At 56.0% G+C, this 15,615-nt stretch overlaps 1 protein-coding gene across 1 annotated transcript in view; it reads right to left on the reverse strand.

Moving 5' to 3' along the window:
* NRXN2 (neurexin 2) overlaps positions 1–15,615 on the reverse strand; it is a 251,516-nt gene that overhangs the window by 172,862 nt on the left and 63,039 nt on the right. The window contains exons 5-6 of the mRNA XM_077821683.1: positions 2,588–2,889; positions 6–50 (exon numbers count right to left, since the gene is read on the reverse strand). Coding sequence (XP_077677809.1) covers positions 6–50; positions 2,588–2,889 — 347 coding nt within the window. The remainder of the gene's footprint in view (positions 1–5; positions 51–2,587; positions 2,890–15,615) is intronic.

Raw genomic sequence — 15,615 nt, forward strand, 5'->3', positions numbered from 1 at the left:
TCTACCAGGTAATGCAGTTTGTTTACCATAGCGTGTCCAATTCCTGCGTGCTATATGTATTAAAAAAAATAAAATAAATGAGGGAAAGGGGGAATAATAAAAAAAACAGAAAAGAAAAGGAAAAAAATGACCAACCGTGAAAATCAAGGGAGATAAAAGAGGGAAAAAATCAATTTTCCCATCGCAAGAAGGGCGATCAGGTTTTTTTAAAAAAAAAAAGACTCCACCCACCATCCCCTCGCACATCCCACTCCCCCGAACAAACTCCTCCCCCTCCCAACCATAAAGTATTATAGAGAGAGAGATCTTGGTTAGTAAGAATAAAAGAAAGGAAAAGAGACTATTTAAATTAAAGACTTGAAAAGAAATGACCGACATTCCATTGGATGAGACAAGGAGGGTTAGTTCTGGCGTCTCTGGTTGAGAGCTGGAGTCTTTCAAGAAGCGTGTTAGTAACACACACACAAAAAAGTCGTCAACGTAATTTCTAACGAGGTGGGGAGTTGGGGGGGGGTGAAGGGTGGGGAGCGGGAAGGAGGAAAAGCAAGGCCTGTGTTAGCAGGATTAGTAGATCCTAAGTGGCTCTGGGGTCAGCAGAGAGTCGGGGAGTGAGCTGTATCCCCAGCCAGGGGAGTCCAGATTTTGTCTTGTATGTTGTGTGGGGAGGAGTGTATTATTGGGGGAGTGCTGGGGACAAGTTGGCGAGGGGAGAGGAACCAGCTCCCCCACTCCTGTTCCTGATACTGTTAAAAATTTGTCCTGCTTTTTGTTAATTATTTTTCTTGATTAACTTTAGTCCAAAAAAAAGGAAAGAATCAGAAACCAGGTTAGAAGGAGAAGCCAGTATGGAGGGGGAGCCTCAGTCTGCAGGCAGGGAGGGGGAGGGGTGAGCCAGATGCACCCCATGCATCCACTCCCTGGACACCCACCTAACCTCTCCTACACCCCCACCATCTTCCCCATCTCTGCTATACCCCCACCCAACCTCCTCTACCTCCCCCACTTACTCCAGAACACACCAGCCACACCCGCCTCCCCCTCACCCCCATCCAACCTCCTCTACCTCCCCCACCTCCCCTGTACACACCAACCCCACACACCTCCCCTTCACCCCCATCCGACCTCCATCTCCCCCACCTCTCCCCAGTACACACCAATCCCACACACCTCCCCCTCACCCCCACCCAACCTCCTCTACCTCCCCCACCACCCCCAATACACACGAACCCCACACACCTCCCCCTCACTCCCACCCAACCTCCTCTATCATCCCAGAGCTGGGATGGAACCCAGGAGTCCCTTCCATGAGGCTGCTGGGAGATCAGTGGGTGTTTAGCAGTGGCATGAGTGGCTCGGGCGGGGGGCATGCCAAGCCCTGAGGGGCAGGGGACTGGAGGTCTCCCATCCATTTCTCCTTGGCTCCTGCGCTGCAGCATCATGCAGGTCCAGATATCCAAAGATGCTGGGAACTGCCAGCTCTGATCAGTGCGATGGGTGGATTTGTGCAAAGCGCATGGGCCACAATGCCCACAGGCAACAATTCCTCTCACCCGCGCCAGCCACAGAGTGGGGAACTGACCCACGGGTGGGGGGAACAGTACCCATACCCAGGACACACCTGGCCAGCCTCACACAGAGGGATCCATCAGTAGAGCACAGCCCATATCCGTCTGTGCATGGGCTGGGAGTCAGGACTCCTGGGCTCTCTGCCTGGCTCCAGGAGGGGAGTGATGTCTAGTGGTTTAGAGGGGGGTAACTTGGTATCAGGACTCCTGGGTTCTTTCCCCAGCTCTGGGGGAGGCCCATATACCATTCCCTGCCCTCCCCCCGAAGCCAGCCAGTCCATCCTCCCTGGGGCTGGATTGGAGCCAACACCCCCTAGAGGGGAAAGACCCCATGTCCCATTCCCCAAATCAGCCACAGAACAGCCTTCCTATTAGCTGTGGTGGCTAACTGCAACACCCGGCCCCTTGTCTTCATTGCGGGAGGCTCAGGACCCCCAGGGGGCAATGGGGCAATGCCCTTAGCTGAGTGCATGGAATTGTGGATGTGTCACTAGCTCATTGTGGCTCCATGCTAGCTCGTCTCCAGGAGGGAGGGGGGATATACTTTAGGAGGCAATGCTCCTCTTTTGGGGAAGGGATGGGGGAAATTTATGGGGCTGAGAGGACCTTAGGTGAATTTGTTTCAGACACATCCTCTTGCTGGCATCTGGACTGCTGGGGACCAAGGAAGTAAAGAAGAACCAAGCCCAGCTTCCAGCCCATTTACCCACTGCCCACTGGCACCACAGCCCATGCACCCGCACCCACCCTTGGCACCATGAAATATTTGGGGGAGGGTGTTCTGGCTCCCTGCAAATTCCCATCCCAGCAACACTGCCCAGAGAGGGCATCATTGGGGCATGTCCCCCCAGAAATGCCATGGGGCAGGGACACAACACAGACAATGCTGTCCTGGAGGGGGACATCACTGGGGCACATCCCCCCAGCAATACCTTGGGGTTGTGGCGCACCACAGACAATGCTTCCCAGGGAGGATCACTAGTGCAAGCCCCCTGTCCCAACCAGCTGGCACTGGTGCATACCTGGCGCAGGTTCCGGGTCACCCGGATGTCATGCCAGTTGTTGTCATTGAACTTGCCGTTGACGGGCTCCACCAGCGCCTCGAAGGCGCCTGACCCCAGGTTGATGACTAGCCACACAGCCCCGCTCTTGAGCGACAGGTTGACGTAGTCGGCCGACTTCCCCGTGTGCAGCATGAGGCCATTGCGCTGCAGGGTACGGAAGGACAGCGTGATCTCATCAGTGCTGCTCTGGATCGGGTTGTGGGACAGGTCATAGCAGAAGAATTCGTTGCCCTTGAAGGTCGCCACGTATTCCTCCTTCCCTGCACAGAGAGAAAGTGGCACAGTGAGAGGGGGCAGGTACACACCGGGTTTGTGCACTCAAGGTTTAGAGAACATGTAAGAAGGGGGCAGGAGCACACAGACTCTGTGTGCACAAGGCAGGATGAGAGAGTGCGAGAAGGCGGCAGGTGCATGAGGAGTGTGTGTACACGAGGTGGGATGAGAGCGTGCAAGAAGGGGGCAGGTGCATGAGGAGTGTGTGTGCAGGAGGTGGGATGAGAGTGTGCGAGAAGAGGGCAGGTGCACGAGGAGTGTGTGTGCACAAGGCAGAATGAGAGCATTCGAGAAAGGGGCATGTACACAAAGGGTGTGTAAATATCATCATTTTGTGTCTATGTTATTATTCATTTGTAGAGCTCAGAGGACTCAACTGTAATCGGGGCCCCGTCGTGCCAGGGGGCGCATAGACCCCCCAACTGAAATTGGGGTCCCCTTTTTGCTGGGCACTGCACAGACCTACAGAGAGACACAATCCCTATCATAAAGAGCTCACAGTCTAAATAGACAAAGGGTGGGTGTGAAAACTGAGGCAATGAGCGACGAAAAGTGACTCACTCAAGTCAGTGGCATAGCTAAAAATAGACTCCCAGCCTGCCCCTGCTGTAATCCAGCAGCCCTCACTCCCCTGCCAGAGCTGGGGATGGCACCCAGGAGTCCTGGCTCCCAGCCCCCCTCCCCTGTGCTAGACCCCACTCCCATCCCAGAGCCAGGTACAGAATCCAGGAGGCCTTGCCCCCTTTCCAACCCCTAGGCTGCTCTATGCTAAAGCACTTTGTGTATGTCTGTGTCTCTTTCAGTGCTCAAAGTACGGGGAAGAAAAGAGGGGGGGCCCTGCCTGTCAAGGGGCCTGCTTGAATTTAAACAGTAGTGAGAAGTACGAGGCCCCTCAGACAGAAGCGAGGTGGCTCCTAAAGGTAATAAGGGGGCCCAGGGTCTGTATTCAAGCAGTGGTGTCACTGTATGTGTGTGCATGTCTGTCTGTCTGTCTGTCTGAGTGTGCTCTCAATCCTCATCTCCCATTGCCCGAGCAGCTATTGCCCTGGCAGCAGAGACACCCCTACCCTCCGGCCCAGTGCTGCCAGTGAGGGGAGTGCCCCTCTGCTGCTGGCACCTGACAATTAACTTGCCATCTGGTGATGCTGAAGAAACAAATTTGCCTGTCTCGCCTGTGCCCAGCCCCCACAATCATCTTGTTAGTGTCAGCGCCAGTCGTTCGCGGCAGCGATCAGAGCCCGTCAGGACACGGGGGGCTGGGGGAGGCTAGGGGGGCTGGTTCCCTAACAATCTCCCGCTCGGGAAAACACAATTTCCTAAAGAGCCAGCTTTTTGCCCCATGAAATCTGCCCACAGACAGGCACTCAGCCCAAGCACCAACACCTGGCTCGCCAAGAGTAATGTCGCACTTAGGAGCAACTCCACTTAGAGAGTCTTGGGCAAAAACACGGCGCATTTTTATACCAGTGTCACTGGTTGACCTAGGGACAGCACCCCCCAGTGAGCCTCCCACTCCACAGACTGCAGCACAGCGCCCCCTAGTGCCGCACTGGGGTCAGCACTGACTGCAAGGGGAGAGAGGCCCCCCCACTCCACAGACTGCAGCACAGCGCCCCCTAGTGCCGCACTGGGGTCAGCACTGACTGCAAGGGGAGAGAGGCCCCACACTCCACAGACTGCAGCACAGCGCCCCCTAGTGCCGCACTGGGGTCAGCACTGACTGCAAGGGGAGAGAGGCCCCACACTCCACAGACTGCCGCTCACCACGATTGACCCTGCATATCATGAAGACAACTCCAGTGCCTTGTCTCCCCTAGGATTTTACATCATATACCTAACTCAGTATAAAACAACAATAATACGTAGCTCTGATCTAGGGATTTTCATCAGTAGATCTCAAAGTACTTTACAGAACAGGTCAGCATCATTAACCCCACTTTACAGAGGGGTAAACTGAGGCACAGAGCAGGGATGTGATTTGCCCAAGGTCATCTATCAGCCAGTGGCCGCACTAGGAATGGAACCCAGCGGAGGTCAGTGGAGTCCCAGAGCAGTGCCCACTAGGCCACACTGCCTCCCCACCCCTCTCCTCTGCATTTCAGACACAGCCCTTGGCCCAAAGCAAACTCTCCCTCTGCTTGCAACTGCATCACCCCAGAAGAAGGTGCATCTCAGATCAGTCTAACATCACCACAGCATGTCCTCCAAGCACTCACAGTCCCCTGACCCACTAGGCCTGTGTCACACACAGCACCTCTATAAATCTGTTCCTAACAGCACCTGAACTCTGTGCTGTCGGCCTGGCTTTTCTGTTTTCTCCCTCTCTTTATGGCAAAGGTTATAAAATCTAAATGAAACAAATTATTCTTTCACTGCAAGAAGGGTTTAAAAACCATAGCCAGCCACAGATCACACCTCAGCCTGCCAGCAGGCTGCTGGTACCTGTGCCCACAGGAACTAGGATTAGACCTTTCATGTGCCAATCTGACAGCTGGGGAGGGTGACTGTGAGAGATGTGTATTCAGAAGAGCAGTAAGGTTGGGATGGGGGACATTTCTGGACGGGGAGTGGGGGCTGTTTACACAGGGATCTCTCGCCTGGCGGTGAGATGCAGCCACTTCTGGGGTGGGATGCAGCATTATTTAACTCCCACACAGCAACATGGCCTGACTTCTGTGGACACGTAGTGAAGGAAAACGCCGTATCAAATTCAAACAGCAGTTTTTGCGGCAAGACAGAATGGACTCACCCACCTGGGATTTTGCCAAGACACCAGGTTCAATGCCTGAGGATTTAATGAACACAGGGGTTCACGTTGGCTCTATGTCACATTGGAAAACCAGAATTTATCGCAGCACAGTGCCCCCTAGCATCATGCTGGGGCACTGGGGTCAGCATAGTGCAAGAGGGGAAAGCGCCCCCTACTGGGCTCCTGCCTGCTCCCTGCAGAACAGCACCCCCTAGGGGGCATTGCTGTCCCAGCCTGCTCCCACGCAGCACAGGGAGTGCTAAGTAGCCAGTCAATTCAACCCCTTGGCCTCCCCCACAGCAGCCAGGCTCCTAAATTGCTTCTTCAGGGCTCTGTGTTGGCAGGATATAAATCACCTCAGCAGGGACAAGCTGGGGGAGCAATTAATTCTTTGCTAACCCCAGGGCCACGCTACCTGGCTCCCACCCAATCCCCCTGCCTGCCTCTCAGCCCCTCTGTAAGCACTTTTCTCTGGTGAAGCTCCATGACCTTGGACTGGATCCATCCCTCTTAGTCCCATCTGCTTGCACCCCATATGGAGCAGCTGCCCATGGGGGGCTCCGAGCCAGACCTGGGGTGCGATGGAGAGGAGTGATTGGGAGAGAGGAGCTCAGAAAGAGTGACCCCAAGGGACAGCCTGGAAGTGGGGAAAAGGGGGCATGAAACAGAAAGGGAAAGAAAGAGACAGACTTGATGGGATGGATGAATAGATAAATGTGTATGGGGAGAGCAGAGGCATGCATTCGTAGATAGAGGCATGTGTGGGGGAGGGCACTGGCTGCAGGGATGTGGGGGGAAGGGATGTGGAGATGAGCGGGTTCTGGGGGAGGGGGTTCTGGCTGGGCCCGCAGCAGGGGTATGGGGCGGGGAAGGGAGGGGCAGGGAACAGGCCAAGGCGGCCCCGAGCGCAGAGCAAGGGCTTGTGTCCTGCTCACATGCTCCCGCCTACCCCCCCCCAGCAGGTGGCCATGCAGGCTCCCACACTCTGTGCGGGGATGCGTCAGGGGAACCTCAGCAGGGATCTTACACTGAGACTAGAGTCCCTATTAGCCTGGGCAGCACAGCACCTCCTGCTGGAGCACCCCCCAACCAGTCACAGGAGCCTGCATTTGACAACAGCCATCAGAGCCTGCCAATCCCCACCACGCACCCTCCCCACTAGCACAGCACCCACCCACTGGCATCAAGAACCCCGGGGGTCGTGGTCTCTGCCCAGGGCCATGCCCTGCTCCAAGCTGAAGCGTGCAGCTGCTGGCAAGGCTGCTTTCCAAAGAAATCGGCCAAAGCTAAGAACATCCCCCTTGCCCACCTCTTTCAGCACTGCCACTTCCTCCCCCCTGTCCTGCCAGTTCCACGACCCCAGATCCACTGCCCCAGAGCCAGAATGTTTCTCGTCACTGCAATAACAACAGAAACAAGAGTAACCGACCAATGCAGCAACACCTGCCTGAGTGTGCAGAGAGCCTGAGCCAACTGCTGCGAGAGGGGAAAGCAGCCCAAGTGCAAGGGAGACAGTAATACCTGCTTGCATGTGCAGAGACTCTGAGCTAATAGGCTGATACAACGTCTGAAACAATCACTCCTCTGCTAAGAATCAAGTTGTGAGTGGGGTCTAGTGGGTTAGAGCAGGGGAGCAGGGAGTCAGGACTCCTGGGTTCTAACCCCAGCTCTGGTGGGGGAATGAGGTCTAGTGGGTTACAGCGGGGCAGGAGGACTGGGAGTCAGGACTCCCTGCACCTATCCCCAGGTTGGCCATTCACTCACTATGTGATCTTGAGGAAGTCACTTACCCTGCTCCATGCCTCAGTTTCCCCATTCAAATAGCTAGATGGGGGTGCGTATGGGGTAGAGGCAGAGCAGGGCAGACAGGAGTGTATTAGGTTTTATCCCACACAGTGTTTCCCCTGGCTCAGTGATCCCCACTGCTTTAGCCTTTCCCATAACTCCCTACTCTGCCTCGTGCTCTGGCCCCAGACCTCCACCAGCCCCGATTATCTGTCCGATCGCTCCTTTCCCATAAACCCAGCTGGCAAGCCAGACAGTCAGAGCGATTCCCACTAGGGCCTGAAGGTGGTGAGATGCTGTCCTGCCTGTGCTCAGCCCCCATCCCCTGTGCTCTCTCTCTCTCACCACCTCCACACACCCCGATTGCATCCCATGTTCTAACACCCCACAGGAATCTGCAGCCTCCACTTCCCAACTGGACGATGTCCTGGCAAAAGCGCTGGGGGTGGGGGGCTGAGCTATGAGAGCCCCAGCCCCCCTCTGCTGAGTTCCCCATCCCCATCCTTTTGGTCTGGTCTGGCCTGACCTGGGGCAGCTCCCTCCATCCAAAACCACAAGCAAGTCACATGGTCATGTCAGCATTCAGCCCATTCCCAGCAGCCTTGGCCACAACTGCCCCCACCCCCGAGAGCCTGCCCCAGCCACACCTGCACCCACCCTGCGCCGACAGCCTGCCCCACCCACAACTCCCCTCCCCCCCCCGATAGCCTGCGCCAGCCACACACACCCCCGACAGCTTGCCCCAGCCACAGCTCCCCCCCGACAGCCTGCCCCAGCCACACATGCACCCCAGACAGTCTGCCCCAGCCACATACACATCCCTGAGAGCCTGCCCCAGTTAAAACCTCCAGTCACAACCCCTCCACACCTTCCCCAGCACCAGCTTGTCCCTGCACCTTGTCCTACCAGGATCCCACACCCCAGTTAGCACACCCTTGTCCACCCATCTCACCCAGAGCAGCTGGTGTCCACAGGCACTGGGATGGGGGGTGGATCTTAATTAGTGGCAGCCAGAATTGTCCCAATGTTCCCAGAGCAGGGGCAGCAGCGGAGAGCGATCCCTCCCCCAGCACACACTTCCCCCAGTATGCCCCCACAGTGGTGGAGAGGGCATCTTGGTCTCCCTTGCTTGGGCTGAGCCCACCGGAGAGCCAGCAAACTCATCTCAGGCAGAGAGGAAAGGGCCAGCTGGGGCTGGATTTGACCTGGTGACCTACAGGAGAAAAACTCTGTATGTTGTTAACTGGGGTGGAACTGCAGTCTATTCCCTGGAGGGTGGCCAGATCACCTCCTCCAGCCTATTCCCCCCGCCAGGGGGCAGGGTCACCTCCTACAGCCTCTTCCCAGGGTCGCCCCCTACAACCCAGAGTGGGGCAGGGTTGCTCCTACATTCTATTCCCCCGCATGGAGCAGGGTTGCCCTCTGCAGTCTATTCTTTGTAAGGTTTCAGAGTAACAGCCGTGTTAGTCTGTACTCGCAAAAAGAAAAGGAGTTCTTGTGGCACCTTAGAGACTAACCAATTTATTTGAGCATGAGCTTTCGTGAGCTGTAGCTCACGAAAGCTCATGCTCAAATAAATTGGTTAGTCTCTAAGGTGCCACAAGAACTCCTTTTCTTTATTCTTTGTAAGACAACGAAGGCTCTGTATGGGGATAAATGGAGGGGGTGCTGGCTCCGCATTATCGTTAGAGATTTTAATTGTGACTATTTTTCTCCAGCGAGAGCTCCCAGCCTCGGGGCAGCAGGATCGATAGCCAGACTACGATGGATAGAACATGGGGGCAGGAGGGGGAGCAGGGTTCAAGGGGTCATGGGCTTCTTGAGATGCAAGTCATGTGGAAGCTCTCCTTGTCTGAGTGTGAGGGACTGTGGGACACATGCTAGACTCCATGCCTCTCCCACAGCTGGGATAGAACCCAGGAGTCCTGGCTCCCAGCCCTTGCTAGAGGCACATGGGCTGGGGTGCAGAGCTCTGTGGGGAATGGATGCAAGGGGAAGGGCTGTCATTCAGCACTGCAATGAGGATATGGTGCCCACCCTGCTGCACTGGGACCTCTGCCTGGAGATGGGCAGGGCCCCTGTCATGGAGTCCCTGAGCGATGCTCTGGAACTGCTCCCCATGAAGCCAGTCAGGACTCTGGGGCAGTCGCCTTCCTGTGAGCAGCCTGTCTTCAGGACACACAGCTCACACAGCTTCCACCTTCCTGGGTCTGACCTCGGAGCATTCAGCATCCTCTGCCCCTCCGTGCGCTTCCCACAGCAAGTCCACTCAGGTGGGGCTCCTGGGGAAGCCAGAGGGTCCTGCACCCCAACTTCGCAGTCAGACGTGACTCTCAGCCAGCCAGTAAAACAGAGGTTTATTAGACAACAGGAACATGGTCTAACACAAAGCTTGCAGGTGCAGAGAACAGGACCCCTCAGCTGGGTCCATTTTGGGGGGCAGTGAGCCAGACAACCACGTCTGCCCTTCACTCCATGTCTCCAGCCAGCCCCAAACTGAAACTCCCTCCAGCCCCCCCTCCCCTGGGCTTTGTCCCTTTCCCTGGCCAGGAGGTCACCTGATTCCTTTGTTCTCCAACCCTTTCGCTCTCACCTTGCAGGGGGGAAGGGCCCAGGCCATCAGTTGCCAGGAAACAGGGTGTCGGCCATTGTCTGTGTCCAAACCCCTGCACACACCTGCTCTCTAGTGCTCTGCAGTGATCATACACCCTTACCCCACTCCTAGATACTTAAGAACTGCCTAGGGGAAACTGAGGCACCCCCACACTATTCGGAGGAAACATTAAGAACAGTCCCACTTTGTCACAGCCCCACATTCACCCCTTTGGAAGCACGCCTGGGGGGCCTACGATCCTGTCAAACTCCGCACCAGAGGTACCCCCCCAAACACACAGAGATGGGTGTGGAGAGACACTCACATGCACAGAAACACACCCTATGTACACACTCACTACAGACACATGCACTCGCACCTGAACACACTGCACACACATTAAGCACAGACACACAAACACAGGACACGTATTGACCACAAACAATACACTCATGCTGCACACATGCACTCACACTCAGACACTTGTGCACTGTACATGCTACACACACTAAGCACACACACCCACAGCACATACACATACCCACGCTGCACACACACTTAGCACAGACTCACACAGAGCGCACACACAGACCACACGTATGTGAACGCAAATGCTACACACACACACTCAGACACACTCAACCCTCCCAAGCTCCCAGTCCAGTGCAGTGCTAGCTGGCCGCGTGTGCATTTCTGCAGCACAGCCTGCCGGCTCCTCTCCCACAGCTCGGCTCTCGGTTTCCCAGACAAAGCAGGGGTGCTGCCCCATCTGACAGGTCCTGACAGCACTCAGAGCTTGGGTGCAGCAGGGAGCACGCACCAGGGGGCACACAGCATGTTGCATAGAAGCCAAACACCACCCTCCAACACACACACACAGCTACTTATTGCAGTGTGAACATGGAACTTTAGCAAACACATGCCAGTAGCTCTGAGCTTAAAGCTAAGAGGCAGCACGGTGCAGTGGGTAGAGAACTGGACTGGGAGCCAGGACTCCTGGGCTCTCGTCCCAGCTCTGGGAGGGCAATGGAGATTTGTGGTTTAGGGAAGACGAGACTGGGACCTTGGGACAGTTCATTCCCCTCTTGAAGCCTCAGTTTCCCCTTGAGGGCAGGGGTTGTCTCTGTGTGTCTGCACAGGGCCCACGATATCTCAGGCACGGCCTGCGCGGTGATGGGCTCCTAGAGTTGCTATCACAATAATGAGCCCCACAAGCTATTGAGACAACTCATCCTGATTTCTCCTGGGACCAGATCTGCCCCATGGCTGGCAGTGAGCTTGGAATGGCCTTCCCGCAGGCGGGCGAGACTGCAGTAAACCCAGAATATTTCCCCCACTCCGACCTGACATTTTTATCGTACAAATATGTTTGTGCCTGTGCAGAGAGAATGAAAATCGACTCCAGTCCTGGGGAAACGTTCGCACCTCGAGGCGGGCGTGGAGAGCAGAACATTTTAAATGGAACAAATTTGCTATTTTCTTTCCTTTCCCAGTGCCTGCAGCAGGAAAACAAACACTCTCCCCCACTCCATTATGCTCTCCCCACATCCCTGCCTCCTCCGGCCAGCCCTGGAACATCCCAACAGCGACTGCAGTTCCCATCTACCACCCAGAATCCACCCATACTCCCCTCATCCCTACCCCTCACATATAGCCAGAGCACCTTGCAATCCTCGCTCTGTCCCAGACAAATTCCAGCAAGGACCATTCCCCACCAACCTCTGTCCCAGCAGTCGACTTTGGGATTCTCCTTCGCTCCCTGCTCCCAGTCATGGTGTCGTGTGGTTAATAAAGCCCATGGCGCTGAGTGAGGGAACCCTGTATAAACAGCCCCCGCACCTCACCTTAGAGCTGGCTGCATCTCTGTGACTGGGCAAGAAATCCATTACCTATACTTCCAACCAGGGCTGGCATGTAACCAGCGACCCAGGATGGGATTCTCTCTCTTGCCTATCATTCCCAACTCCTTCCCGGGCCCAGGGTTTGAGGGGAAGCGGCATATACATAGGAGGGGGACGCCATCTCCCCCAGCCGATGTGGCAGCTGTTTGTGGGGAGGCACAAGGATGAAATTAATTCCCTCCTTTATCCCCTCTGGTGACCGGCAGGTTTTTTTCCCCTCTGTCTTCTCTTGCTGGAATTGACGAGGGGCTGTGGGATCTGAGAGCTGGAGGGGAGCTGGGATGGACCCACCTGGCTCCCAACGTGGCTTCAGAGCCCAGAGCACCTTCCCCATGTTCAGAGCTCTTACCCCAATCTGGAAGAGTGGAAGATACCACCCTGCCCCCTCTCCCATCCATCTCCTGGTTCTGTGCCTGCAAGTTCCACCCCAGTGGGGCTCCAGCGACTAGGGACAGAAATAGGGTGTGAACCCAGCGTCTGGGTCAAACAAACACCCTAGCTTGGGACTCCAGATCTGTTCCACGTAGCACTCCTCACTGGGAGAGGCCAAGGCTGGAGCAGACAGGAGCTCCCCCCACAGCCAGTGCTCCTGCCCTGCTCCCTACAACGCCCCCCACTGGGAGATGCTGGGGCTTCCCTCCACCTCTGGGGTGAGACAAAGGGGCAGTTTATACAGGGATCCCTTGCCCAGCACTGCCATGTAACCACCTCTCAAGTGGGGTGCAGGGGCCTGCAATCCTGCTCTGCTCCCACTTCTAACTGCAGGGTGTCTGTAATAGGATAAGTTGCTGCATTCAGATCAGAGGACGGACAAAGGAGGGTGACCTCATTCTGGGACTGGCAGGTCACCCCAATAACAGGGTGATGGAGCCTGGCACAGCTATTGAGAGGAGGAGGGGTGAGAGGGTGACCCTCTAGAATGCCCCCCATCCCAGCAATGCTCAGGGCTGCTACAAACATACTCAGGTCCATCTGGAGCGGTAGACACTATGTATCATGCCCATGGGCATGCCAGCCATCTGGGCCCTACACAATGCCTCAGGGCCCTGCCGGCTGGCACCGCCCATCCCCGTTCACCCACCAGGGCTTAATTTGAGTGTCTAATTGCTTTAAAAGATTCCCCTAAAGCTCTCGCTGCTCTCCTCCCACCCCCTGCCACAATAGTCTTCCGGCCACACCTGACCTGAGCGACCAAAGTTTTAGTGCTGAAAAGTGCCAGTAAAGACAGCGCTTTATCTCTGGGAGCCGCGCTCCCGGTGATAAAGCTGCCACCGCTCGTTAGGGGTAGGGGGTTTATTGCCGGGAGAGAAAACCCTAAGAGAAAACAAGAGCCCCTTAACAACAGAAAGAAAAATCAACATCATCCCCTGCCCGCAACAGGGCCAGGGCCGGATTCTGATCTCTGCTCCCCGGGGTCAATCCAGAGTCACCCACTGACCGCACTGGGGACAGGGCTGGATTTCACACACTTATAGGAACATGCCTTTTCATTTTGTAGTGTCACATACATGCCCTATGCACACTCGTGCACATTCACATTCATCCACACACTGCACACATGCATGCCCAAACTCCCTTGTATGCACACACACACCTGATCGTGTGCTCATTTGTGCGCACACTCACACACTTGTGCGCACACTCACACACTTGTGCGCACACTCACACACTTGTGCACAACTTTCTCCCTCATGTGTGCATGCACACTCAAATATGCTTCATGCACATCTGCCCTTTCATTGGTGCGTGCATTCAAACACATGTGCACAGAGTTGGCATTCTCACCCCCACTGATGTCCCCTCTGAAACTGCAGTTGGATGGGTCTTTAGCGTGCAGCATGCACTGGCTGTGCAACGGAGAGGGCGTGTGGGTGTGAATGCTGTGCCCACACTGCCCCCTGCCCAGTGGGCAGCACACTTCGCTGCCACCCCAGCCGTTCCCGTTCCCTACTCCGGGTCCCACGGCAATCGCTCGCTGCCAGGAGCCGCATGGTGCCCAGCTAACCCCGCACTGGCATCAACTCCTCCTCAGAGCCACAGGCAGAGTGCAGGAATCATGGCGGCTGTGATCAGCCTCCCCGGACTGCTGCCTGCAGCTGAGCTACACCCTCGTGGCACCTCCCCCTTCCAAAATCTGCCCCTCTAGCCACACTGGCCTAAAAATCAGGTGGTCTCAGTGTCTCCCCCCCCAGACTGGAAGGGAGTCAGATCACGTGAGCCAGAGATAAGCCCCCACAACCCCAAGCACTAAATTCAGTCTGCTAACCTTTGCCTTCAGGGCCACTTTGTAGCAGACACACCAAAGACCTAGAGAGATGACTCCCCACACGCACACTGGGCGCCACCAGAGCCAGCTAGAAAGATGAGACTCACCACAACCCACTCCCCACTGGACCCATGAGCTGGTTAGAGACACAAAACCCCATACCCCGGGACGCTAGCGGCAGGATTCACACCCCCAGTCACACTGTGGCACATCCATCCTTGCCCCCCTTGGCACACAGACAGCTTAAGACATTACCTCCTTGATACGAGAGACCAGGACAATTAATCCCCGCCACCCCCTAAAATCTCCCCAGGGACCCAGCACGCCAGCATCCTGGAGTCCAGTCGGCATGGCAACCAGCCCGCGGCCTGATCCAGGGATATTATCGTCTCCTCAACATCGCTTAGCGACCACCACCATGAGAGAAAAATACTGAGGGGCAGTACCTCTAAATACCATGTGTCTCCCTCCCCCCGTGCCACAGAGATTCCTGCCTCACGTGCCCATAACCCTCCATTAACCTCCCCAAAATGAACAGCACAGGATGGAAATAACCCCACTTCCACAAGCAAAATCGGCTTTCCCCCACAGCCAGTGCTCCTGCCCTACTCCCTACAGCACCCCCTGTGAGGAGAAGCCAGGGCTAGAGCAGCCGGGAGCTCCCCCCACAGCCAGCGCTCCTGCCCTGCTCCCTGTTGGTAAACAGCTGCAAACAGCGGCACTGCAGCTGTGTGCGTGCTATGGTTTCATGTATTCTTGTGCCATTGTTCTATTTGCACTCACAACAGCGAGTCTGTTTTGCAGGGCTGTTTTGGCTGATGGTGAAGCTGTGCGTATATGGACATCCCAAGGCTAGACAGCGTGTGGGGCGCGGGCAGTGGTGAGCTGGAGCCAGGTCGCACCAGTTCGCGCGAACTGGTTGTTAAATTTTGAAGCTGGTTTAGAACTGGTTGTGGGCAAACTCCGGTCTGCGGCCCACATGCAGCCCGCGGGACCATCCTGTCCATCCCTCCTGAGCTCTCGGCTGGGGAGAGTCCTTCACTTGCTCCGGGCCTTCAGCAGCACTTCGGCGGCGGGTCCTTCACTCGCTCTGGGCCTTCAGCAGCACTTTGGTGCGGGTCCTTCAGTGCCGCTGAAGACCCGGAGCAACTGAAGGACCTGCCACCGAAGTGCCGCTGAAGACCCGGAGCAACTGAAGGAACCGGTTCTTCAGTTTCTGGCAGCTCATCACTGGGCGCGGGCATGGTTGGGGGGCTGTGGGCTTGTTTTCTGCACGCAACCATTTCCTGTGCTTTAGGCTGTGCCGTTCGTGTGTACCACCAGGGCATGTGCTTTGTACGGACTGTTGGGAGCCCAAGTGAGTGTGTATTTGTACAAGATGTGCTGAGCGTGTACGTGGATTGAGTTGTGGGGGGGGCG

Source organism: Eretmochelys imbricata, chromosome 7 (genome assembly GCF_965152235.1).
Source record: "Eretmochelys imbricata isolate rEreImb1 chromosome 7, rEreImb1.hap1, whole genome shotgun sequence".
NCBI classification, from domain to species: domain Eukaryota; kingdom Metazoa; phylum Chordata; order Testudines; family Cheloniidae; genus Eretmochelys; species Eretmochelys imbricata.